The following is a 25,639-nucleotide window of genomic DNA, read 5'->3' as shown; positions in this document are numbered from 1 at the left end:
GGTGTATATGGGTGTCTGTGTGCGCGTCTGTGTGTATGTGTGTCCGTGTGTATGTGTGTATAGGAGTGCCTGTTTGTGTGTGTGAGAGTGTGTGTGTGTGTAGGAGTATCTGTGTGTGTGTATAGTGCAATGGTGGTCACCTGTAATGTGACATGAACCCAAGGTCCCGGTTGAGGCCCTCCCTATGGGTACTGAACTTAGCTATCAGTCTCTGCTCGGCCACTTTTCGCTGCTGCCTGTCCTGACGTCCACCTTGGAGGATGGACAGCCAAAGGTCCGAGGCTGAATGTCCTGGACCACTGGAGTGTTCCCCAACTGGGAGGGAACCCTCCTGTCTGGTGATTGTTGTGCGGTGCCCATTCATCCGTTGTCGTAGCCTTTGCTCGGTTTCCCCAATGTACCATGCCTCCGGGCATCCTTGCCTATAACGTATAAGATAGACAACGTTGGCTGAGTCACATGAGTACCTGCCATGTACAAAGTGGGAGGTGTCCCCATGTGTAATGGTGGTATCTATATCCACACTCTGACACGTCTTGCAGCGCCTACCGTGACAGGGTTGTATGGAGTTGTCCTGAGAGCCGGGCAGTTTGTTACGAACAACGATCTGTTTGAGGTTTGGCGGTTGTTTAAAGGCAAGTAGTGGAGGTGTGGGGAAGGTCTTGGTGAGGTGCTCATCCTCATTGATAATGCGTTGCAGGTCACGAAGAACATGGCGTAATTTTTCAGCTCCTGGGAAATACTGAACAACAAAGGTTACCCTGTCGGTTGCAGCATGTGTTTGTCTCCTGAGGAGGTCATTACGATTCCTTGCTGTGGCACGTTGGAACTGGCGGTCGATGAGTTGGGCATCGTACACCAACATGCCACAGCAAGGAACCATAATGACCTGAAAAATTATGCCATGTTCTTCGTGACCTGCACTCACTACACACACACACATACATGTTCTCACACACACGACCCCCAACCCAGACAGACACAGACACACACACACACACATGCACACATATATTTTGTGGGGTGAATTTGTACTTTCAGGGTTACATTATACTTTGCTCAAAAACTGCATGCATTCATGTAGAACTCTGAGCTCAAAAACTGCATGAATTTATGTAAAACTCTGTTATCTCACTTTTTAGATTAGAATCAATCTAAACATCATGGCATAGACAGAGAACACAGGGGGCTAATACCTTCAACATATTGTCTAGCTATCACCATTGTTAACAGCTAACCCGAGAATGCAACTTTTTTAAAAATAGGTTTTGTGATTTACACATGAAAGAAGTGAAACTATCACTGTATTCTAACAGATGAAAGGCTTAACAGACAATCAATCTTTCAATGTATAATTTCAGTTACATCACACTGTAAATCTCTGCTATAAATTCTGTGTGTTAGGATTGAGCCCTCCACTACCACCTGATGAAGGAGCGTCGCTCCGAAAGCTAGTGTGCTTCCAATTAAACCTGTTGGACTATAACCTGGTGTTGTGTGATTTTTAACTCTGTACACCCCAGTCCAACACCGGCACCTCCACATCATTATTAAGCTAGAGAAGGTTCAGAAGAGATTTACCAGGATGTTGCCGGCAATGGTGAATTTGAGATATCAGGAGAGGTTTGATAGATGTTCTTCACTGGAGTGTAGGAGGTTGAGGGTTGACCTTATAAAAGTTTATAAAATCCAGAGGAAGATAAATAAGGTCAACGGCCGGTGTCTTTTCCCTAGGATAGGGGATTTCAAGTCTAGGGGGCATTTTTAAAGTGAGAGGAGGAAGATTTGAAAAAGACGTTAGAGGCAACTTTATTACACAGTGAGAGACTAGTGCGTGGAATGAACTTTCAGAGGAAATGTAGATGTGGGTACAGTTAAGTATGTGAATAAAACATGTTTGGAGGGATATGAGCCAAGCGCAGGCAGGTGGGACTAATTTAGTTTGGGATTATGATCAGCATGGACTGGTTGGACCGAAGGGTCTGTTTCCATGGTGTATGTCTATGTGGTTCCATGGTTTTTGAGATAGTTTGGAAAAATGTAAGTATATGGGTTGGACTGCATCATGGCAAATTTCTCAGAGTATCATGTTTTGTTTTTTCACAGTCAAAAGGTTCAAATTCAAACCTCACTTCAAGTTTTGAGAATATAATGCGGGATGCACTTAATGAGATGAGGAAATGTTGCACGGAAACTGGAGGTCATCTCTTCACTTGAACTAGGAAATAGGAGACAGATAGAATAAAGAGAAATGACCAGTTCAGGCTAACTTAAAAGATCACATGACATGTTTGGAAGGCGAGGAAGGAGATCTTCCTGGGTCTTTGCGACATTCCTCCATCACCCAACTTCCAACTGACTATATTCATATTATGTACCATTTGTGAAACCTTGTGTGCAAATTGTCTGACTTGCCTCACTAATCTGTGACGACATTTCAAAATGAACTTGTGACGGTAACATGCTCTTGTCCATCCTGAGGATTTGAGAAGATGCTCTGTCGATGCAAGTGTTTTCTTTTGGAAAAGTAATACATTTACTTGTTGCTGAAGAGATAAGACATGGTGCTGAAGGCTTTTTTCTTGCACTCATCACCCCAAAAAGGCCAGATTTCAAACTATCACCATCATTTGTACTACGAGAGAAAAGGATGCTAATTGATTGTTCAAAACATCTTGAAGTAGAAAGGATTGGGAAGCTGCTGGTTTCCCAGGTTCCCTGACATCTTTTAAAAAAGGTGCAAGACATGAAAGATGCCGACCCAAATAGAACTGAACTGATTATCTTAAATTGGTTGGCAAATAGCTATTACCTGCCCATTTGCAGAATCACAACTAATAGCAGATGTTTTATTTTGGACTTTGTAACATTTAAAAGACATCTGGATGGGTATATCAATTGGAAGAGTTTAAAGGAATATGGGCCAAATGCTGGCAAATGGACTAGATTAATTTAGAATATCTGATCAGCACGGACTAGTTGGACTGAAGGGTCTGTTTCTATGCTATACATCTCTATTACTCTAAGACTCTAAGTGTGTTGGGGGAGGATGCTGGTTGAATTCAGTCTGTAGTCTACCTGTTATAAGAAACCAAGGGAGCATGCTGTTAGATTTGAACAGGCTGTTGTTGGAATGTACGTTCTATGTGCTCAGCAACACATCAGTACTGACGTTTATCCACAAGGTTTTTCAGTTCTGTCATAGGCACGATTGTAATACAGAATGTGATTTAACTCTTCCAAGGGGCATGCAGGTCAATATCTAAAGTGTGTTGAAAAATCATTGCATATCTGAGCTAAAGATTCAAAGTCTAATTTTATAACGTAGAAATCTAATGTATAGAGTCACACTAGCTTGGATTGTAAAATTGGAGCTACAATCTTTGTCAATGCAATCTCTCTCCTAATGAAGCTCTGTGTTGGAAATGGAACTATGCAAAATTAACCTTTTCATTTCCTATATTACTGAAGCTACATTACAAAATTTAATGTAGTTACGTGATGATCAAACTACTGTACTGCTTTACTACTTTATCATCAACTTAGTCAGAAACCTTACAATAACTGCTTCCTGTTACAGATTTTCATCTCGGTCAACTGTCTGAGCACAGACTTCTCATCTCAAAAAGGAGTCAAAGGTCTGCCATTGAACATCCAGATTGATACGTACAGTTACAACACTCGAAGCAACAAACCCATCCACAGGGCCTATTGTCAGATTAAAGTTTTCTGTGACAAGGTACGCTGGTCGTCTCGGCGGCTTAATGTTATCCTTTTGTGGTGATATTTTGAAACAATAAATTGTGAAGTAAAACAATATCATGTAGCTAGTTTGCTCAAAATGCTAAATTGCTGTAAAGGTACATGCTACAGACATAAATTTGTGATAGGTCTCACATACAAGCAGTAAGGACAAATTGACTGTTTATGGAGCAGCAGCATTTTATCCTCCACCATTTTATACTTTGTGATTATGAGGTTTAGATGTAATGTTCACTCAAGAGTTTGTTCACAATCCTCCTTGTACCTGGGATTACATTGGCCAATTAGGAAAACATTATCTTCTGTTCCTTTAAATGAAACAAGTTGCTTCATTAATATTGATACTTTGCAAGAATTATTTTTCTTGGGGCAGGATTGATTCAAGTACCAGTACAACAGGGACTACACTTCTTTAAAAAAAGTGCTTCATTTTCTGTAAAGCAATTTGGGATGCCCTGAAGTTGTCAGAAGTGTAATATAAATGCAAATCTTTTTTACATTAAATGTTTTGCACAAAATAAGTGTAAAGTATTGCAAAACAACAGGGCAGCCAATGAACAGTATGAGGGGTCGATTACACAGTTACAACATTGTGCACATTTCTCACAGCTGTGTGTAACAAAGAATGTTGTATGGTGTTTACGAAGAGAAGAATGGCTTTTCATCATATTTACATTCTCAGACATTTGAAAAATAAATGAGAAATGCACTTTATTATTCACAATTGGTTCGGGAGAGGCTGAACAGGAAGGGGCTGTTTTCCCTGGAGCGTCGGGGGCTGAGAGGCGACCTTGTAGAGGTTTACAAAGTTATGAGGGGTAAATAGGAGAAAGTGAGGACTGCAGATGCTGGAGGTCAGAGTTGAAAATGTGTTGCTGGAAAAGCACAGCAGGTCAGCAGCATCCAAGGAGCAGGAGAATCGACGTTTCAGGCATGAACCCAAAGAAGGGCTGAAGAATTTCCTGAAGAAGGGCTCATGCCCGAAATGTCGATTCTCCTACTCCTTGGATGCTGCCTGACCTTCTGCGCTTTTCCAGCAACACATTTTCAGCTATGAGGGGTAAATAGGTAAAGTCTTTTCCCTGGGGTCGGAGAGTCCAAAACTAGAGCACATAGGTTTAGGATGAGAGGGGAAAGATATAAAAGAGACCTAAGGGGCAACATTTTCACACAGAGGATGGTATGTGTATGGAATGAGCTGCCAGAGGAAGTGGTGGAGGCTGGTACAATTGCAATGTTTAAGAGGCATTTGGATGGATATTGAATAGGAAGGGTTTGGAGGGATATGGGCTAGGTGCTGACAGGTGGGACTAGATTGGGTTGGGATATCTGGTCGGCATGGACGGGTTGGACCGAAGGGTCTCTTTCCATGCTGTACATCTCTATGACTCTATGACTGTAAATGCCAACCTTGTTTGAGTAACAGCCTCAGAGTCAAATTTGGTATTATTTAGAAGAAAATTTTACCTATTGAAAATATTGTAAAGTTGGTGTTGAAGTTGTATTAGGACCACCAAACCTGATGATGCCATACAGTCACTGGGTGGATAATCAGTTAGTCGTGCACAAGGTTTTGATGGAGATAGACCTGACATAACTGGCTCCTGATGGTTGATTTGGTTTAATTTGATTTGATTTATTATTGTCACTGAGATACAGTGAAAAGTATTGTTTTGCATGCTAACCAGACAAATCATATCTTGGATAAGGCCACAGGGTAATAGACCAGAATGCAAAATATAGTGTTACAGTTACAGAGAAGGTACAGAGAAAGATCAACTCTTAACATATGAGAGGTCAGTTCAAAAGTCTGGTAACAGCAGAGAAGAAGCTGTCCTTAAATGTTTTGGTACTTGTTTACAAACTTTTGTATCTTTTGCCCGGCAAGAGAGTATAATCGAGTTGGGAGGGGTCATTGATTATGTTAACTGTTTTCTCGAGACAACAGGAAATGCAGACAAACTCAATGGAGGGAAAGCTGTTCACAACTCCCTGTAACTTCTTGCTTTCTTGGGCAGAGCAATTGTCATAGCAAGCTGTGATGAATCTGGACATGCCGAATTTCCTTCGCCCTCTGAGGAAATGAAGGCATTGGTGTGCTTTCTTGATTGTTTTTACCTGGTGGTACAATGACTGCAGATGCTGGAAACCAGAGTCTAGATTAGAGTGGTGCTGGAAAAGCACAGCAGTTCCGGCAGCATCCGGAACTACTGTGCTTGATTGTACCACCAACCAGTATCGATTGTTGGTGATATTTACTCCTGGGAATGTGAAGCTCTTGACCACCTCAGTACCATTGATACAGACAGGGACGTGTTCTCCACCACTTCCTGAAGTCGATGACCAGCTCCTTCATTTTACTGACATTAAGGGAGAGATTGCTGTCTTTACCCCATGTCACTAATCTGCCTATCCCTTTTTTGTATTCTGTCTGGTCGTTGTTTGAGGTCCGACCCACTACAGTGGTGTCATCAGCAAGTTTGTGAATGGAGTTAGAGCTGAATTTGGCCACACAGTCATGAGTGTGTGTGGCGTAAATTGCAGTTATGCCAGATGGCGATGTTAATTGTACCCATTGCTTCCTGCAATATGTTGCTCTTTGTTATATAAGACAATTAACTCAAGTGGTCCATCTTCTATCCCTAATAATTAGACAAGCCTTTAGAGGCTCTTATGATATAGTGGTAGTGTCCCTAACTCTGGGCCAGAAGATCCATATTCAAATTCCAATTCTCATGGAAATGTGCCATAATGTGTTTGAACAGATTGATTTAAAAATAATTTTAGAAAGGACGATTAATAGCAGCAAGCTACACAAACCACCAGCTACCAGCTCAAAGCTGAATATGATTGTCATTCTTTAGGTTGATTGTAGTCAATAGAAATGCAGAAATGGTGAGGTGTAAAATGTGCAGCTGATCCGATCGCACCCATCTTACATTGGTGTCCAAAGTTACATTTTCTCCCATTTGATTAAGGTATTCACCAATTAGTGCCTTTGCCTTTTCCTTAGACATACCACAAAAGTGAGTCATTTCCCTCTCCCCAAGTTTCTTTGAAAGTGTTCAGTAATCTAGAGCTAGATTTCTCAATGCAAGCATTGAATATTATTACAGTACATGACATGGGTATATTACCTTCTTATTTGCTTGCTGGTGTAATATTTTGCTAACTACTACAATGCTAGGGACTCTCATGCAATGAAAACTTAACCAGTACTTAGTTACAAATATCTCCAGTGGGATGAAGGTTCCTTCATTGTGCTGCGCTAATGGTGTTGCTGACCGAACCCCTGATAAGGGACATATACAAGGAGCAATACTGATGGCCAGGTTATACAGACATCCTGATGGAATGCTTGTTTTCTCTAATGCAATTAATCTTTGGAATAAAATTATGCATTTTCTTCCACCTGACATTGATTTGCAGGGTGCTGAACGCAAGATACGTGATGAGGAGCGAAAGCAATCTCGTAAAAAGTCCAAATCTAATGATGGCAGTTCTCATTTAAATACCTGTGAGTACTTAAGTATATAAAGAATACAAAACCTGCAGACTATGTGTAAATATTATAAAAAATGATGTTGCATCTGATGACAGATTTTTGACATTACTGATTCATGTAGAGATTAATTTAATTTTGATTTTTGTTTTAAGAAGAGTGACATTTATCAGCATTCTGATAACAAAATCCTGTGAATTTTGTGAATACCTTTTTTCAAATTAACATTATTTAGATTTGCTGCATTTTTCAAGTCTTTGAAACATAGGATAAAGTTCCCTAAAAATGGGGTCCCTGCTGAAATGGGCATTGGGGCAGGAATCTATAGGCATTTCAGTTGGTTTTCCCAGAGCTCTGAATAACATGAACAGCCAGTCACCATGTTTGTGGCTTATCAGAGAGAGGTCGTGATGTCATGTCAAATTTGTCAAAGCAAAAGTTTCGAATTAAAGGTACCGCATTGTGAGTTATACAGGCTCCCCAGCATTTGGGCTTTTGAGGCCACAGCACCTCAGTGGTGGAGAGGAGGCCTGGAAAGGCTGCCCCAAATTTATCTCTAACTCCTGGAGCATTGGTGTTCAGACATAACATGAAAATTGATTCTCTGCCCGTGGACCTTGTGATTGGAGTTTCACCTCCTTTCACTTGGATCTATGTGACCACTGCCATGTGCACATGACCGAGAAAATTCCTGTTAGTGCTTCTCCTGCTGTTTCAAAAGGTAAAGCCTGAATAAGCTACTGTCATGAAGGTCAGTAGTGGAGAATAAGCTGAAGATTAGTGAAGTGCTTTTACAGAGGAAGCGACTTACAAGAAGTTGACAATCAGCAGCCGGTCATGCATTGGGAAGGAGTGCTGTGAACAGCAACCCCTCTCATGGCCAGGACTAGAGTTCTTCAGTTTCATTGCTTGGAAATTTACCAGCTTGTCAGTTTTGCTAAAGAAGTTCTTTCCACTGTGCAGTCACTTCAGTGAGCCTGGCAAGTCATTGAAAGCTTATTGAAGAGGTGCAGAGGCTGTTAGACCTGAACCCTTGGTTAAAATAGTAATTACAGGTCGTTCTGCTATAACACGCATTTTGTTAACGTGAATTCGCTGTAACACCATTGTCGAACTGAAAAAGCGTGAACTTTTAAAACGTCTGTTGGCTACAATGTGATTACATCACCAACACTTTAAGTGCAACTTTTCTGTAATGCAGTGTTGTACATGAATGCAACTATCGCGTTATAGAAGAATTACTTGTAATTACTACTTAAAATATTTAAGTGACTTAATCGAAAGCTGCATATAAGTTCCCCACTTGCCTTCAAATTTCTCTGGATGAAACATGGAAGTGGATGGGATATTTTCAGGATTCTGATCCGATGTCATTTCTTGGTGGGAATTTACTTCCCTGATCACACCCAGACCCACCCCCTTTTGTCTATTAAAGCTCTCCTGATATCTTTGGTTTCTGTACCATTTGGAATAATTAGTGATTTTGAATATTTCATTTATGGAGGTTATTGTATAAGTGATGAGTGTAGCTGGCATTTCAATTCTTGTACATAAGTTTCAAAAATGTGATGGTCCAAAGATAAGGAAATTCCTATTATTTATAAGAAGGCCTTTTACAGATACAATCTTATCACCAACCAACTTTTGAGTAATGGTTAGAGTGGTGCTGGAAAAGTACAGCAGGTGAGGCAGCATCTGAGGAGCAGGAAAATTGATGTTTCAGGCAAAAGCTCTTTAGGTGTCCTCACTTTTGCCTAACGTTTGAGTAATGACCAGTGATGTTCATGGAATGGCAGTAGCCAATATTTAATCATGAAGACTTCAAATTTGCCAGTTGATTTTATAGTTTTAAAACATTCAACCACTGTCACTTTCAATAGATAATGGATCAAATCTGAAACATTGCAAATCATCACTTCAGCCGTTGCACAATCCTTTTTTAATATTCTCATTCTGTGATTCCTATTTTCAGTCCAGGACCAAAAATTACAGCTGATCCCCAACTTCAAGCAGATGGAGGCCACGATCTTCAAGTCCATTCCTGACCTCGTCACCCAACCAGTTCTTTTCATCCCTGATGTCCAGCAACGAGCTGTTCATGTACGTCTCACCTTCAGCTTGATATAAGCTTATTTGATGGGTCTCTTCTGTACGGTTCTGTGGTGGTTTTGTGACTGCGCTACACCAGAATGAAGCAATTCTAGCACTGTACTAACACAATGCATTACCTGACCACATCACAGCACACCTTACTTTTTCAAGGCAAATAGCATAGAATGGCTTCTGACATTCTCTCTATAATGGGGTATAAACAATATGTTTTTGATAAAAGAAGAGTTGAATGTTAGTGGTCCATGTTTCATCTATAAATATTGCTCACAATTAATATTTGCATGTAGAATTTGCCATTTTTAATTGATCGTGTATTCTGTTTTGTGATATTCCCAAACGTAAAAAGAAAATTATTTTGTCTAAAACTACATCATTTATTTACACTACTTTGAGGGCACTTAAAATCAGTTGAAGTCCACTTCTCAAATCAACCTAATGTTATCTGCATGTAGCCCTTTAGCAACATCATCTGAATAGACAGCAACAATTTCCACATAAATGCTGATAATATCCAGCCTTAACTCACTTCAATGTTTCTGAACCCTCCCAATTCTCTAAATTTGCAAACAGGTTATCAGAGATCTGGTATTGGATAAATAGAAATTTCCTCCAGCTAAATATTGGGAAAGCTAAAGTCATTATCTTCAATACCCCCAACAGAATCCATTCCCCAGCCATTGATTCCATCCATCTCTGGGGCAACTGTTTGAGATCGTTAAGATTGTTTGCAGTTTTGGTGTTTTTTAATCTTGAGATGAGCTTGGAACACACATCCATGCCATCATGAGAACTGTCAATTACTACCTCCACATTTCCCCCACCTCAACTCCACTACTCTTCTTGTCTGCTGCTTAAACCTTCATTAACTTTTGCCACTGCTGGGCATCACTCCTCCAAAATACTGTGGATCAGTTTCTAATGTCCATAACTTTGAGGTCATCCAAAACTTACCCATCCAATCCAGTGCTTGCTTACCTACTTTATCTCCCAGTAAAGTAATACCTCCACTTTAGAATTCTCACCCTTGTTTTCAAGTTCCTCCATAGCCTTAGCTTATCCCCCAAGCCTACAATGCTTCAAGATCTCATTGCTCTTCCAACACCAGCCATTTAAATATCCCCAATTTTAAATACTTCACCATTGGAACAGTATGTTCAGTGGCTTAGGACTAAGATCTAGGATTTTGTTTCTACACCTCTTCACTTCTTTTCCCTCTATTGAACTGCTTAACATGTATCTTGTTGCCCAAATGCTTTGTTATCTAACCTAATTACTCTTTGTAATTTACTGTTTTTATAATGCTGCTGTGAAATACCTCAGGTTTTTTTTATGTTAAAGGTACTATGTTGTAGGCTGTGGTTGTTGCAATCTCGTCGATCTTTTATTTAGTTAATTGTGCAGTCATGGATTGTTTGGTGGAAGTAGACATTAAATTTCTTACAGTTGTGATTTTGTCTTCAACTCTATCTTTTCACAGGGATTCCCTGTTGGAGCTGATGAGCTTGAAGGCGAGGGGTAGGTTTGATCTTTGTTTAATTTTGATCCTTTTTAAATTTTAAACTTCATGCCAGTATTGTAATGATCCTTGAAGGGGTCCATAACTTTAAGAGATATTATCCCAACCGACCAAAATAACCAAAGAAAATATTTCCCAATTTTCAGACTTGGTAACAAGCTAACTTCAACATAGATTAAACGAAGCACCATCAGAACTAGAAGCTGCATCCCCTCAACCTTGCTCCACCATTTAATGTGATCATGGCTGATCTCACCTCAGTCTTAACTCCGCTTTCCTTCCCACTCTTTGTAACCCTTCACCCCATTACTCATTACAAATCTGTCTATCTCCTCCTTAAATTTACTTCAGACACTGGCATTCTGAGGCAGTGAATTCCACAGATTCGTGATTCTTTGAGAGAAGGAATTTCTCCTCATCTCTGTTTTAAATCTGATACATTGCTTAGCAGACAACAAATACATCAAATTTTAAAAATCCTTCCTAATTAAGTAATGCAACTAAAATATCTTTTATTACATCTGTGTACTTTACACCATGCTACCAGCTGACATGTTGTATTTGCTGTGTACATGTTGTATTTGCTGTGTACATGTTGTATTTGCTGTGTACATGTTGTATTTGCTGTGTACATGTGATATTTGCTGTGTACATGTTGTATTTGCTGTGTACATGTTGTATTTGCTGTGTACATTTGGAATTTGGTGTATACCAGCTAATGGCTGGGGTGGAATGCTGTCACCAATCCTCCTTTCTGCACTGTATCAAAGAGCTTATTTGGTTAAAGGTTTCTGGGTAATCCAAGATGGTGGGCATGGAAAATCTGTGGCTGAAAGTGCTATTCTTTTATTTTTGAGGTATTTTCAGTGTTGGAGCTGATTTCTGGGAGTAGTAATTGCTGTTTTATAACCTGTTGCATTGTTTTAGAATTTTGGGAAAGCAAAAAATCAAAACAACAGCACTTTAAAAAGGAGGAAGAGAGACAAAGTCAGTGCTGAATGGGTGTATGAACAGGAAGGATTTAGAAGGATATGGGTCAAATGCTGGTAAATGGGACTAGATTTATTACGGCATCTAGTTGGCATGGATGAGTTGGACCGAAGGATCTGTTTCCATGCTGTACATCTCTGTGACTATAACAGTGGCAGTGGATGAACTACTAGTGAATCTTAATGAGAAAATGTAATTTTCTTAAGATGTAGTTTATTGTGTGATGGTAATAGGTACAAGTTCTATTGGCTAGTTAAAATCAAAAACTAAAACTATCAGGAGTGGATCTTGAGATACAGTGATAGTGCTCCTACCTCTGGACTCGTAGCTATAGGCTCAAGACCTAACTGCCTCAGATGTGTGCCATAGCATGTCTGAACAGGCTGATGATAATATAGAACGTTATCAGGAGTCAAAAATGACACCTCTGTTTATTGAGATCTCAAGCTAGATGTTCCTTTTTTCCACCCAAAACTGTGTGACATTGTTAGAATGAGTGAACCTTAAGACACTCTCCATCATTAACCCACCCAAAACCATTACCTTAATCAATAGCTCTTACAGAAACCTGCCCCAGCACGAATCAGATGTGAGAGAAATAAAAATGGGAACATTGAAAGGATTAAAAATAGTATAGATTGAGCACTGGCTGAGGATTATAGTGCAGATCAGATAGATTTGAAGCAATGCACAAGTACCCCTAACAGGTTTACCAACCAGTTTTATGAAGATCATAACTTAATTTTCTCCTTTTCAGTCTTCTAACTGTTTGTAAATTTAAGTAGTTCTCATTTGTGATGCTGATTTAAAGATGTAGGAATATTGTACTTATAAGTGGGCATTGCAATGTTTGAAACATTTATACTGAATCTTCTCTATTTTTCATTCTGATCATGTATCTGGAACTAGATAAACAGGTTTAGATTTTATTTCCAAATGTTGCCAATCAAGCAAGTGATGCAGCAGAGTTGTAAAGCTGTAGGCTGTTCTTAAACTCTTACATTCACACGAAAGAGAAAAAGAATTGAGAACTAGGAAAGCAAAGTTATAAGACCATAAGACCATAAGACATAGGAACGGAAGTAAGGCCATTCGGCCTATCGAGTCCACTCCGCCATTCAATCATGGCTGATGGGCATTTCAACTCCACTTACCCGCATTCTCCCCGTAGCCCTTAATTCCTTGTGACATCAAGAATTTATCAATTTCTGCCTTGAAGACATTTAGCGTCCCAACCTCCACTGCACTCTGTGGCAATGAATTCCACAGGCCCACCACTCTCTGGCTGAAGAAATGTCTCCGCATTTCTGTTCTGAATTTACCCCCTCTAATTCTAAGGCTGTGTCCACGGGTCCTAGTCTCCTCACCTAACGGAAACAATTTCCTAGCGTCCACCCTCTCCAAGCCATGTATTATCTTGTAAGTTTCTATTAGATCTCCCCTTAATCTTCTAAACTCCAATGAATACAATCCCAGGATCCTCAGCCGTTTCTCATATGTTAAACCTACCATTCCAGGGATCATCCGTGTGAATCTCCGCTGGACACACTCCAGTGCTAGTATGTCCTTCCTGAGGTGTGGGGACCAAAACTGGACACAGTACTCCAAATGGGGCCTAACCAGAGCTTTATAAAGTCTCAGAACCACAACAGTGCTTTTATATTCCAACCCTCTTGAGATAATTGACAACATTGTATTCGCCTTCTTAATCACGGACTCAACCTGCATGTTTACCTTTAGAGAATCCTCAACTAGCACTCCCAGATCCCTCTGTACTTTGGCTTTACGAATTTTCTCACCGTTTAGAAAGTAGTCCATGCTTCTATTCTTTTTTCCAAAGTGCAAGACCTCGCATTTGCTCACATTGAATTCCATCAGCCATTTCCTGGGCCACTCCTCCAAAATGTCTAGATCCTTCTGCAGCCTCCCCACTTCCTCAGTACTACCTGCCTGTCCACCTAACTTTGTATCATCGGCAAACTTTGCTAGAATGCTCCCAGTCCCTTCATCCAGATCATTAATATATAATGCGAACAGCTGCGGCCCCAACACTGAACCCTGCGGGACACCGCTTGTCACCGGCTGCCATTCCGAAAAAGAACCTTTTATCCCAACTCTCTGCCTTCTGTCAGACAGCCAATCCTCAATCCATACCAGTAGCTCACCTGGAACACCATGGGCCCTCACCTTGCTCAGCAGCCTCCCGTGTGGCACCTTATCAAAAGCCTTTTGGAAGTCTAGGTAGATAACATCCACTGGGTTTCCCTGGTCTAACCTACTTGTCACCTCTTTAAAGAACTCCAACAGGTTTGTCAGGCACGACCTCCCCTTACTAAATCCATGTTGACTTATTCTAATCCGACCCTGCTCTTCCAAGAATTTAGAAACCTCATCCTTAATGATGGATTCTAGAATTTTACCAACAACCGAGGTTAGGCTAATTGGCCTATAATTTTCCATCTTTTGCCTTGATCCTTTCTTGAACAAGGGGGTTAAAACAGCGATCTTCCAATCATCCGGGACTTTCCCTGACTCCAGTGACTTTTGAAAGATCTCAACCAACGCCTCCGCTATTTCCACAGCCACCTCCCTCAGAACTCTAGGATGTAGCCGATCGGGGCCTGGAGATTTATCAATTTTAAGACCTTTTAGCTTTTCTAGCACTTTCTCTTTTGTAATGGCAACCATACTCAACTCAGCCCCCTGACTCCCTTTAATTGTTGGGATATTACTCATGTTTTCCACTGTGAAGACTGACGCAAAGTACTTATTAAGTTCTCCTGTTATATCCTTATCTCCCATCACTAGGCTTCCAGCATCAATTTGAAGTGGCCCAATGTCTACTCTTACCTGTCGTTTGTTTCTTATGTATTGAAAGAAACTTTTACTATCATTTCTAATATTACTGGCTAGCCTACCTTCATATTTGATCCTCTCCTTCCTTATTTCTCTCTTTGTTATCCTCTGTTTGTTTTTGTAGCCTTCCCAATCTTCTGATTTCCCAGTACTCTTGGCCACTTTATAGGATCTCTCTTTTTCTTTGATAGATTTCCTGACTTCCTTTGTCAGCCATGGCTGTCTAATCCCTCCCCGGATAATCTTTCTCTTCTTGGGGATGAACCTCTGTACAGTGTCCTCAATTTTACCCACAAACTCCTGCCATTTTTGCTCTACTGTCTTCCCCGCTAGGCTCTGCTTCCAGTCTATTTTCGTCAGTTCCTCTCTCAAGCCCTCATGAGAGGTTGACAATTTGTTTGGCTTTTTGGTCTGTATGACAGATGCAGCAGTTAGCAAAAGCAGTCGTTGAGAGGAGTTGCTTTAAAACAGTAAGATATTCAGTAGGAATTTCTCTAACTTTAATTGTAACTGTACAAAACTTTACATGACAAGTTTCCTCAATGATTCAATTATCTAAGCAATAGTCTCTTGAGTTTCCTTCTTCCCATGTTTGTCCAAAATACTTTGTGATGCTATCACTTTGTAAAGAAATCTCTTGCACTTAAGGTACCATTTGGAAAGATAAAACACACAGCATGTTTTTCCATAATAGAAGCAGTAAATCACAGTGCAAACTTCAAGCCATGTGTCAGACCACCTCATTTTTCCAGGCTCAGGAATTGTGCTTTTACATTTACTGACTGTAAAAGTTGACCTCCCACCCTACTTTTCAGCTGCAACATGTTATGCTCTCAGCAGTGGGCCTCATTATTTAGTTAGAGAAATGTATGTTTAACTACTACTACCTAATAACTGCCACAATATTCAAGCAGGATATGGCCGTATTGCAAAGATATGTGGAACTTGAAGCCGAATTCACTGTTTGTGTTGATTGCTGGTGACTCTTCCAATGGTGACCACCTGCACCAGCAATTTCTTTTTATACTTGCATTAGACAATCCTATTTTTTAAAATAGTTATAACTTGTGATTCTTATTAATGATTTAGATGATGAGAGAGAGAGCGATGTATCTAGGTTTGCTGATGACGTGAAGCTAGGTGGGAATGCAAACTGTTCAGAGGCCACTAGCTGCAAAGAGCCAAAGGCAAGTTAAACAAGAGGATAGATGGAGTATAACATAAGGAAATGTGGAGATGGTCTCTTTGGTTGTAAGAATAGAAGAGTAGAACATGGTTTAAAAGGCTTAAGGTGTGTAAATTTGATGTTCGGGAGTTAAAATGAGCGCATATAAGGAACTTTTGCCTATATTGCAAGGGAATTCACATTAGCCTGTATTGCAAGGGGATTAGAATTCAGGAGTAAATAAGTCTTGCTAGTTGTACAGGTGAGGCCATGCTTGGAATGCTGTGTGCAGTTTTGATTTCGATATGTAAGAAAAGATGTACTTGCATTAAAGACTGTACATGGATGCTTAACTGAATTGGTTCCTGGAACAGGGGGTTGAAGATGGAGTCAAAGCCACGGATAAGCCTAAGCATATTGAACGGTGGCTCAGTGGTTAGCACTGCAGCCTCACAGCACCAGGATCCCAGTTCGATTCCAGCCTCGGGTGACTGTCTGTGTGGAGTTTGCACATTCTCCCTGTGTCTGCGTGGGTTTGTTCCGTTTCCTCCCACAGTCCAAAGATGTGCAGGTCAGGTGAATTGGCCATGCTAAATTGCCCATAGTGTTAGGTGCATTAGTCAGAGGGAAATGGGTCTGGGTAGGTTACTCTTCGGACAGTCGGTGTGGACTGGTTGGGTCAAAGGGCCTGTTTCCACACTGTGACAATCTGATCTAATCCTCTTACTTGCACCCTGACATTCTTGGATTTTTTTAACCATCTATTCATGAAGACTAATCTTCGTGTACATAATTGACATGGATTCTCACTCTGCCATTTATACAAACTCAGTTTACTATACAATGTGCTAGATATTGCTGATGATAGTAACTGATACAAACATTTTCCAATAGATACTAACATTAAAACTGCACTTTCTATAATTAAGAAGTTATTACCAACCTCTGCTCTATATTCATATTTATTAGATAGGGGCTGTCCTCTCTGCCATACACATTGCTTCTGTGAATGGTACTTTACTGGTGACACAGGTGACCATGAAAAAGCAACTGTTCATCTTGAAGTAATAGTCACTTCTACCCACTGGGTTTTTCTAGTACCTCAGATTACCAACACCAAAGGAATTTCTGGTTTAAGGTATTTTTGCTCCTTGCTGTTCTCTATATGCGCCTGTAATGGCCAAAGGTGAACAGGAAAAAGTAATTTCTGAAGGGCCAAGCTGGGGAAGCTAATAGTACTGAATGCATTTTTAGGTTCACAATTCAGAAGGAAGGCTGAATCAAGGATGCAGGATATGTCCGAACATCAAACCAACTGTGAATTTGAGCAAAGTCTCAGGCAGGGCCAGGCTATTATGAACCTTTGAGAGCATTAGAAATGGCTCATGTATCAAGCCTATGCCATCTTTCACAACTGTCACCATATTTTACCATTTTTCGCATCACTCCCAGTTCTTTGAATGGCTTTTATGACTGTGCATACACACATGCCATTTGTAATCAATTTTCAGCAATCTGCTCGGGTTGTGAACGAAGTTGTGGATTCATTCACTGAGCCAGTGTGTTTTTTGGCAAAGGTGACATGTCAGAGAATTCCTTGAAGCCTGGCACTTCAACCGGAACTCAATCATTAGACACATTGAACTGGACCCCGTATACAAACCACTCAGATACAGAACTGGAAGTACCATCAAACAAAGGCATATAAATCCCAGGTGGGACAGAGCTCTAACACCTTGGCAAGGATGCATTGATGATGTCACCGAGTGAAACATTTGCAGAAAAACACACCAGCTCAGCAAGCGAACCCACGACTTCAATGTTTTTATACATTCCAAACTATGAAAATTGCAATTTTGATAACCCATAAAAGTAAATGTAATTCTTTACGAAACTTTAATTCCTAATGAGTAGCAATTTACCACTGGACTTCTGAACATGCAACTAATCTTTCAGATCAGGGCTCAAAAGGCTGTCGTTCCTGCCTGAAGATGATTTTGTTTCACCCAATAAGATCCTCAGGATAGAAGAACCAAATAAAGGTAAATATTTCTGGTAGGCTGGAGATGTGGAGCCATGCTAAGAGCCTAGCTCCAGTATTCCAACAAGAATAGTATTAGGGAGGGGGAAGAAGAGACAGCTATGTGAATTTTCTGTAGATCATGTAAAAGTAATGTTTGGGAAGACGAAAAAGGCTTCCACTAATTAGTGATATTTGTTTGTGTTGGCATGCAATGGGAGGATTTACCACAGTGAACATTATTTTTTGCCATATGTTGGTTGAGGAAGGGAGGTCTAAGCATCCTTTTAACTTCAAAAAAAATCAAGCATGCCACAAAACGTTGGCTAGAACGAGATTTAATTCATTTGGGAGGTTGAAGAGCACCGTTTGAGATCTGTTTTCCTGTGGGTTCAGAAACTCAATTGGCTGTATTAAGTAAAATTTGAATTACATTTCTTATAGCGAGGGAGATAAATCGTTGTGATGTAATATGTCTCTTACATTATTGTGCAACAAGAAGCCCAGCTTAATGACAAGAATATGTGGATCCAATATAATGAAAGGGTAGGAGATTTGAGGAAGAAGCAAAAGTGGTAACATTAAAGAAAGGGCCATTTCTATGTAGTCATGTTCAGTCAGGAGTTTTTAATTATCTAAAATCCGATTACTTCTAGCAAGTAGCTGATTTTTGTTTATTCTTGGTTCCTATATAAAGAATAAAAGGTACTTTTTGTGAATTTGTGAGTATCATATATAATCACTATTATCTGATGGACTGAGAAGTAAAACTCATGGCATGAAGTTTCAACCTGATGTGGGTGTAAACAGTCCCCTTAACACACTGGTGTATGAAAAGTGCAAGCCACTAAAGATATTCCTTCATCCTTCACTTTGTTTTGTACAATCTCTACAGCTATTTCTCAAACAAGTTTTATTTGCTTACGCTAATTGTGTATGGTCCAATTTCCTTTATTATTTGTTTTGTTATCTTCATTTGACTTGGCTTTTTCATGCATTCTTGAATTCCTGTGCCATATGTCAGCACTGATAGCTTCTTTGGCCAGACTGGTACTTTCTGATGGCCCAATTCTGGAATCAGGCAGACTGGTGAATTTCCTAGGTTAGTTCCACTTGCAAACTCCTGCAGTTGAGAGCTTGCGACTTCGAGTTGGGGTATTGTTGTTATTTCCTGACACTGACAAAGTAGTAAAATCTACCATTCTGTCGTGAAAGTACGTTCTGTAATGTCCATTGATTAATGCTTTGGTGTTGGTTTAATTCAATCTCGGTGCTGTTCCACCTTCCAAAATTAGGCACTTGTAAAAAGTTTCTATTCAAGGGTTCCAGCATTGCTGGAGAGATACTGATGGTGAAAGGTGATAATAAAAGGTCACTGTATGGGTACCATGTCTAGCCAGAGTGACACTAGAAAAGAAATTGCAATCAAAATGTTAAAAATGAAATACTAGACCAAAGGACTTCTTCATTTGATTTTCTATTTAACCTTAAAATGAAAAACATGTTCATTTTCTGTCTGTAAAAATTACTTTGAAGCCAAGGTTCAGAAAAAAATCAAAATAATTTGTTGAAAAGCTGGATCCAAATTGTATGTTACTTTTTTGAGAACATCTTAATTTTTATGCTGTACATTTTGTTTATGCACAGGATAATTTGTTCTAATAACATTTGAGTGCATAAATTACACATAATTCCAGCAGTACTTTCCAATTTGTCACATGGAGTAGTTCTGGCCTTCAACAGACAAAAGGTTCATGCACCCATGTGAAAGCAGCACCAAGCTCCTCTCGTATAATCATTGTTATTTGTCAAATGTTAATAGCTAGCAGCACAATGATGAGCAAGGGGCATTTGGCACAGTGTGCAGTGTACTTTTTAAAAGATGTTTCTAAATTTTTGTGCATAAGTACTGTATTAATAACCACTAATATACAAACTGGATTCAGCACTGGCCCAGAGGATGAACAGTGGAAAGTTCAAAACTATAAGACTTTCCTCCAATTTCAATGCTAATTCTCAATTACTTAGTCAGTCAAATTAACTCTAGTTTCCTATCAATGTAGAACATCGACTTAGGCTTGTTGATAACCGAGATGTGGTATCAGTGGTAACATGACTAATTGAATGCTGCAGGGCTCATAAAATCCCTGATACTTTTAACAAATCTGAGTCTTCACTGATAAACTTTTCAAAAAAAAAGACCCTGTAATATCAAGTTATTGCATTTAAGTTAACTTTAGAGAAGTCATTACAAATGACTGGAAGGTCTCTTTGTCTTTTTCAGTTTGTATTCAGAATCTTACTGTTCTGTTTTCAGTTTTACTTTACGTCAGGAAGGAATGCGAAGAGGTGTTTGATGCACTAATGTTGAAAACTCCTTCTCTAAAAGGCCTAATGGAGGCAGTAAGTAAAGAAAAAAAGGTTCTAAAATATCTCTTCTGATATCTAATAACTTTTCTTTATTATTTCATCTACACTGTAAATACAGAATGTGGATCTTTGTCATTTCTGGACTTTAAAGAGACCCTTTGCAGCATTTTTGTAGCAGATGATTCTGTAATGCTCAGTATCCACAGAAAAGATTTTAGCAGGCATATGTAAATAATTCCTCTTCAAGATAGGAAACAGAATCAAGCTTCCTTTGTCTCACTGTATGTCATGCTCCCCAATGAAAGAAGGGAAACTATTGAATTGTGGGAGGACTCCAAATATTTAAAAAAAAATTAATAATCATGACTTAAATGAAAACATAAGCTGAAGAAGTTCAGCATCAAAAACTTTCCCAACTTCAGCATTGATGTGGCTGATTGCAATATACTTACTCCTATCTCGACTAAGTTTAAATTCATTTATTTCTGAATGAATCACATGGGACTGGGGAAAGGACGGGAGGAGGGGTTGGAGTGGAGTCACTATGCAAATTCCAATGTCTAAAATATTTATCCATGAACATAACTAGGACCAAGATGTGTATAGGGAGCATACTTTCAACATTAGTCAGTGAATCAAACCTTGGAAAAATGGTAAACAGTAAAAAAAAAAGATAATAGCATAATGTGGGCAAGCAGACGAGTGATATAGATACCTGACAGATGAAATTTAATGCACAGAAGTGTTGCATTCTGATGCACTTTGATAGGAAGAAGAAAGAAATGCACAATTTTGAAGGAGTGAAAGAATAGAAATGTGAGCATTCACATACAGAGGTCTTGTAAGGTGATGGGAAAAGTCATGTCTTTTTAAAAAAAGCCTATTTGGATCCTTTGCACAATTTATAAGGCCAAAAGTAAAAAGAACGCAGGAAATTATGGTAACCTTTTAAATCTATTTTTTGTAAAGCTTCTGTGTGAACGTTGTTTCCACCTATGGGCACCTCTGGATATAAATATCTTGAAGAGAGTGCAGAGGTAATTTATTCAAATAGGATTAGGGACTTCAGTTACACGGACAAAGGAGAGAAATTAGGATTTTATTCCTAAGTACAGAAGAAGTTGAGGAGAGGTTTAATGAAGGTGTTCAAAATGGAGATGTCTTTAAATAGAAGATGGAAAGAGGAGTTGTTTCTGTCAGCAGGAGGTTAGTATTCTGTGTTCACAGATCTATGATAATTGGCAACAGAAACCAGAAGAATTTCTTTTGCATTGTGAGTGATGTTGATGCAAAATGTACAGCATGAAAGAATGGTGGAAGCATATTTTGCAATCTCTTTTGTAAGACAATAATATATAGAGACATAGGGTCATTCAGCAAGGAAACAGACCCTTCAGTCTAACCAGTCCATGCTGAGCATAATCCCAAACTAAACTAGTCCCACCTACCCACGCTTGGTGCATATCCCTTCAAATACTTATTATTCATGTACTTATCTAAATATCTTTTAAACATTGTAACTGTACCCACATCCACCACTTCCTCTGGAAGTTCATTCCACTCATGTTTACTCTCTGTCTAACAAAGATTGGCCCTCATGTATTTTTAAAATTGTTCTCCTCTCATCCTTAAAAATATGCCCCTTAGTCTTGAAATCCCCCACCCTAGGGAAAAGACACCTGTCATTCACCTTATCCATGCCCCTCATGATTTTATAGACCTCTATTACATCACCTCTCAACTTCCTATGCTCCCGTAAAAAAAGTTTCAGCCGATCCAGCCTCTCCCCAAACTCAAGCTCAAACTTAGAAAATAAAATGATGCAAGGCTGTAAGGAAAGAAAAGGGTGTGGAACAATTTTCCCTCTTTTTTTTCATCCATGTGTGGAATTAACTTTGTGTGCACCAGTATCAGTGCAATACGCAACATGTGCTGACCAGTAGAAAGAAAAACGTTCTATGCACAAAATATATTTTTAAAAAGTTGACATGGTTATGGAAGAGTAAAGAATATCACCCTCAGCCGTTGACACAGTCACATGCTGGTCCACAAATTACCAAATTTACTGAATTCAATTTTAAATTTACCATGACAGAATTTGAACTCATGGCCTCTAGGATTTAAGTTCAGACCATAACCATTCCATTACCATACAAGAGAAATATTTGTAGGATTTTGTATTGTAACTTGTATTTTAGTCACTTGGGAGCAGGTAAGTTGAATTCGTAGCTCAAGATAAAACCAGGATCTTTTGTTTCAATTTGACAAGCTGATCTAGAAAAGGCAAAGAAGGTTTGCCTTTTGAAATGATAGAAAACGTGAACTGATGACCTTTGATATTTCATCGTATTTCTCTTGATTTAAATCTACTAAGAATAGTGAGTAAAATAGCTCATAAATTTATTAACATCAACAAACAAAATGTATCTGATTTGGAGAGAGGTTGGCTGCTGTGAACTGTAGGCCAAGATCACAGGGAAAGTGTCCTTGTAAGTTAAGTGAGTACTGAAGGGGGAAGCTAAATCTGGGAATTAAGAAAGAGAACACCTTGTTGAAGAGGGGATAGAACCCCAGGATTGAGAATGACTGCTGAACTTGTCTTTGGAGAAGAAGTGACATTTATTCCACCTACAATTTTTCTTTAGATTAAATATCTATAAATTGTGTAGTAATAAGCCAATTCACCATTTTTAAAGCAAACTGTTCTCTCTATACTGCAAATGTGAGTTGAGTAGAGGTCGCAATTGGAAGTTTGCATAGTATACCTTATGCATAGGTCCATAAGCGAACCTCGCAAGGGCCTTTCTATTATTATTGAGGTCTGGGTGAGGAATACAAAAACTTTTCAGACTCCCGAGAATCTTCCTATGTTTTTAATGTGTTGAATGTCTTTGGAATCAATTTTTCTTTAATCCTGCAACAACAAAAGCTGCAATTGAGAGTGACACAATCAGTGGTAGTCCAATGTTTGAGAATCTGCACACTGTTAGGTTATGGAGAGTTGTTAAATTCCTACTTACTATTAATAACATAATAGTTAGTAATATTTTCAACTTGCCTGCCACTTTTCACTTTTGGCTCCTCACCCATCTGCTGCCTCTCCCTCATCCACCCACCTACCACATCTCAGCACCTCTCTCTTTCTTTCTCTCAAAGAATGAGTACTCGCCGCTTTTGGTGCTATATACTTTTGTGAAATCACAACTGATTTTAAAAGGACCACCTTGATTGTTTGGCCTATTATTCTAGATTTCAGAAAAATATGAAGTACCCCTGGAAAAAATTGCAAAAGTCTACAAGAAATGCAAGAAAGGGTGAGTAAGTGTTACTTTTGCAGGTCGCATTTGTGGTATGGGGAAGATTATTCTGCAGTAGGTGAATTAACCAAGAATACATTTCTGTTATTTCCCCAATACAAATTCCATTATCATTAGGTCGGAGGGCTGCAAACTTATCTGCATCTAAAACAAAATTATTTAGTTGTTTATTTATATAATTCACCACGTTAGGGACTACCATGGCTCCCTCTCTTTAGCCAAATACCCCATGGTTACCTGGAGGGGAGAAATGAAACTAGTGCTCCTTTTCTTTGATAAAGTGCCTCATCAAACTCCACCATCACCCCCCTGCAATCTTTTACTTTCACTTCTAAATATGAAAAGCTTGTTCATAAACATTGAGGCCATGTGTAGAGAGTTACCTCTAATTCCTCTTATTCCCTAGTCTTGACATTGTTTCGCACTTCTCATTCTAGCCCCCAATACTCAAGAAATTTTTAATTTCCTTCTCCCTCTGCCTGTGATCTCCAGGCTCACCTCTTCTATAACATCTACCACTTTTCTAATCCTAACTCCTGATCATTTGATCGATTATTACTGGCTCCCATTCTTGCTGATTATTGTTAATAGAACCCTTTTCTCAGATGTTAACTCAGACGTTACCTTCTCTTTGGAAGCTCACTATGACCAATCAGTGTTCCTCAACAACAATTCAGGCCCCTTACAAACTTTCCCCAGTTCTCGAACAAATCTTTCCAATTCAGTTTCTGGCCCTGCATATTATGCTATCACAATTCTGACCGAAATCATGACTGGCATCTGCTATGATTGTGACCATAGTGTGTTACCGCTGGTGGTTCATCTCAGAATTCCCAGTTTGTGATCACACTATTCTGTTTCATTACTTTACTCGTTATCCTGCTTCATGGGACTGCTCATTCTAATTCCATTTCTCCTGTCTCAACCAACTAATCCAACTTTGGCTTCTCCTGTGATGAAATTGATCACAGGCTCTGCATAGCCACCTTCAATGTTCTTCGACTACCTGTGCTTAACGCATTTCCATCATCCACACAATGCTTCATGAACAAAGATTACATTGTTAATGTTTAGCTCCTCATCATCATTCATTTCCTTTACTTCAACACACACCAGTGTTATCAGAACACAAATCAAGGGTGAGTCAAAACTTCCTACAACTAAACGTTAAGACCAAAGCCTTTTTTTAATAGCCATTGCTACAAACTCTGCTCTTCGCCCTTGTCTCCAATTTTATCCTCAGTCATTCGCCCAGACTTCATGCAACGTTGACAATCTGTTTGAATTACATTTGAGTCACAAGCTCCACATCTAATTCATGATCATGATTACGTACTTTCATCTCAATCTCTGAGATGGCTTTCTTGTTGAGCTCCCTTCCAGCACCTTTCATAATTCTTCGTAACTCTGCTGCCTGTAACCAGCTTTTGTTAAGTTCCATTCATCCATCCTCCCTCATTTTACAATGTTGCACATTACTTTACGGTGTTGAGTTTAAAATATTTGTGATCATCTTAATTTCCTTCCACCCCACCTCCTTCCCAGACATAACCTAGGAGACAATTGTAGGTCATTCAATCCCTCCAAACCTCTTCAGCTATTTTGTTAAGTTGATGTCTTCCTTAACTCCATTTATTCCAACTTTTTGAGCAAAAGGTCCTTTGCTATTCTTACCTAACAAAAACACAAATCTCTTGACCTTAGTCTTGAACATTTTCATGGTTTAGTTTTTGATGTTGTTTCATTAGTTCTCTGCAGCTTTCCCTTTTTTCTGCGCTTAGAACTGTCTTGCTTCATTTCTGCATCCCATACAAACAATGTCAATCTGCTTTTAATCTTCTCAAATTGGGTTTTTTAAATATCTATTTTGTAATCCTGATGCATCCTGCATATATTTTGTTGATGTCACTTGATCATTGCACCTTTTTAATTTGCCTCTACTGATCCTTCTGAATGTACTGTCTGAACCCACTTTCTCCTTTGTGCAGACTTGCTATGAAATTAAGGAGTCATCACATAGAAGCACTCC

The 25,639-nt window shown here is 39.3% G+C and overlaps 1 protein-coding gene and 1 long non-coding RNA gene across 4 annotated transcripts in view; one reads left to right on the top strand and one right to left on the bottom strand.

The window, feature by feature from the left end:
• LOC148150529 (uncharacterized) overlaps window positions 1-25,639 on the bottom strand; it is a 75,991-nt gene that overhangs the window by 24,086 nt on the left and 26,266 nt on the right. The window lies entirely within an intron of this gene.
• LOC122541331 (grainyhead-like protein 1 homolog) overlaps window positions 1-25,639 on the top strand; it is a 122,740-nt gene that overhangs the window by 92,650 nt on the left and 4,451 nt on the right. For all 3 annotated transcript variants that reach the window (XM_043678020.2, XM_043678014.2, XM_043678006.2), the window contains 7 exons: window positions 3,581-3,739; window positions 7,192-7,279; window positions 9,237-9,364; window positions 10,854-10,891; window positions 17,860-17,945; window positions 20,241-20,326; window positions 23,543-23,607. In XM_043678020.2, coding sequence (XP_043533955.2) covers window positions 3,581-3,739; window positions 7,192-7,279; window positions 9,237-9,364; window positions 10,854-10,891; window positions 17,860-17,945; window positions 20,241-20,326; window positions 23,543-23,607 — 650 coding nt within the window. The remainder of the gene's footprint in view (window positions 1-3,580; window positions 3,740-7,191; window positions 7,280-9,236; window positions 9,365-10,853; window positions 10,892-17,859; window positions 17,946-20,240; window positions 20,327-23,542; window positions 23,608-25,639) is intronic.

This window comes from Chiloscyllium plagiosum, unplaced genomic scaffold (assembly GCF_037043375.1).
Source record: "Chiloscyllium plagiosum isolate Xiang-an unplaced genomic scaffold, Cpla_swu_hap1 HiC_scaffold_3, whole genome shotgun sequence".
NCBI classification, from domain to species: domain Eukaryota; kingdom Metazoa; phylum Chordata; class Chondrichthyes; order Orectolobiformes; family Hemiscylliidae; genus Chiloscyllium; species Chiloscyllium plagiosum.
Note: the sequence above shows the minus strand (reverse complement) of the source record. Positions and strands in the feature narration are given on the sequence as shown.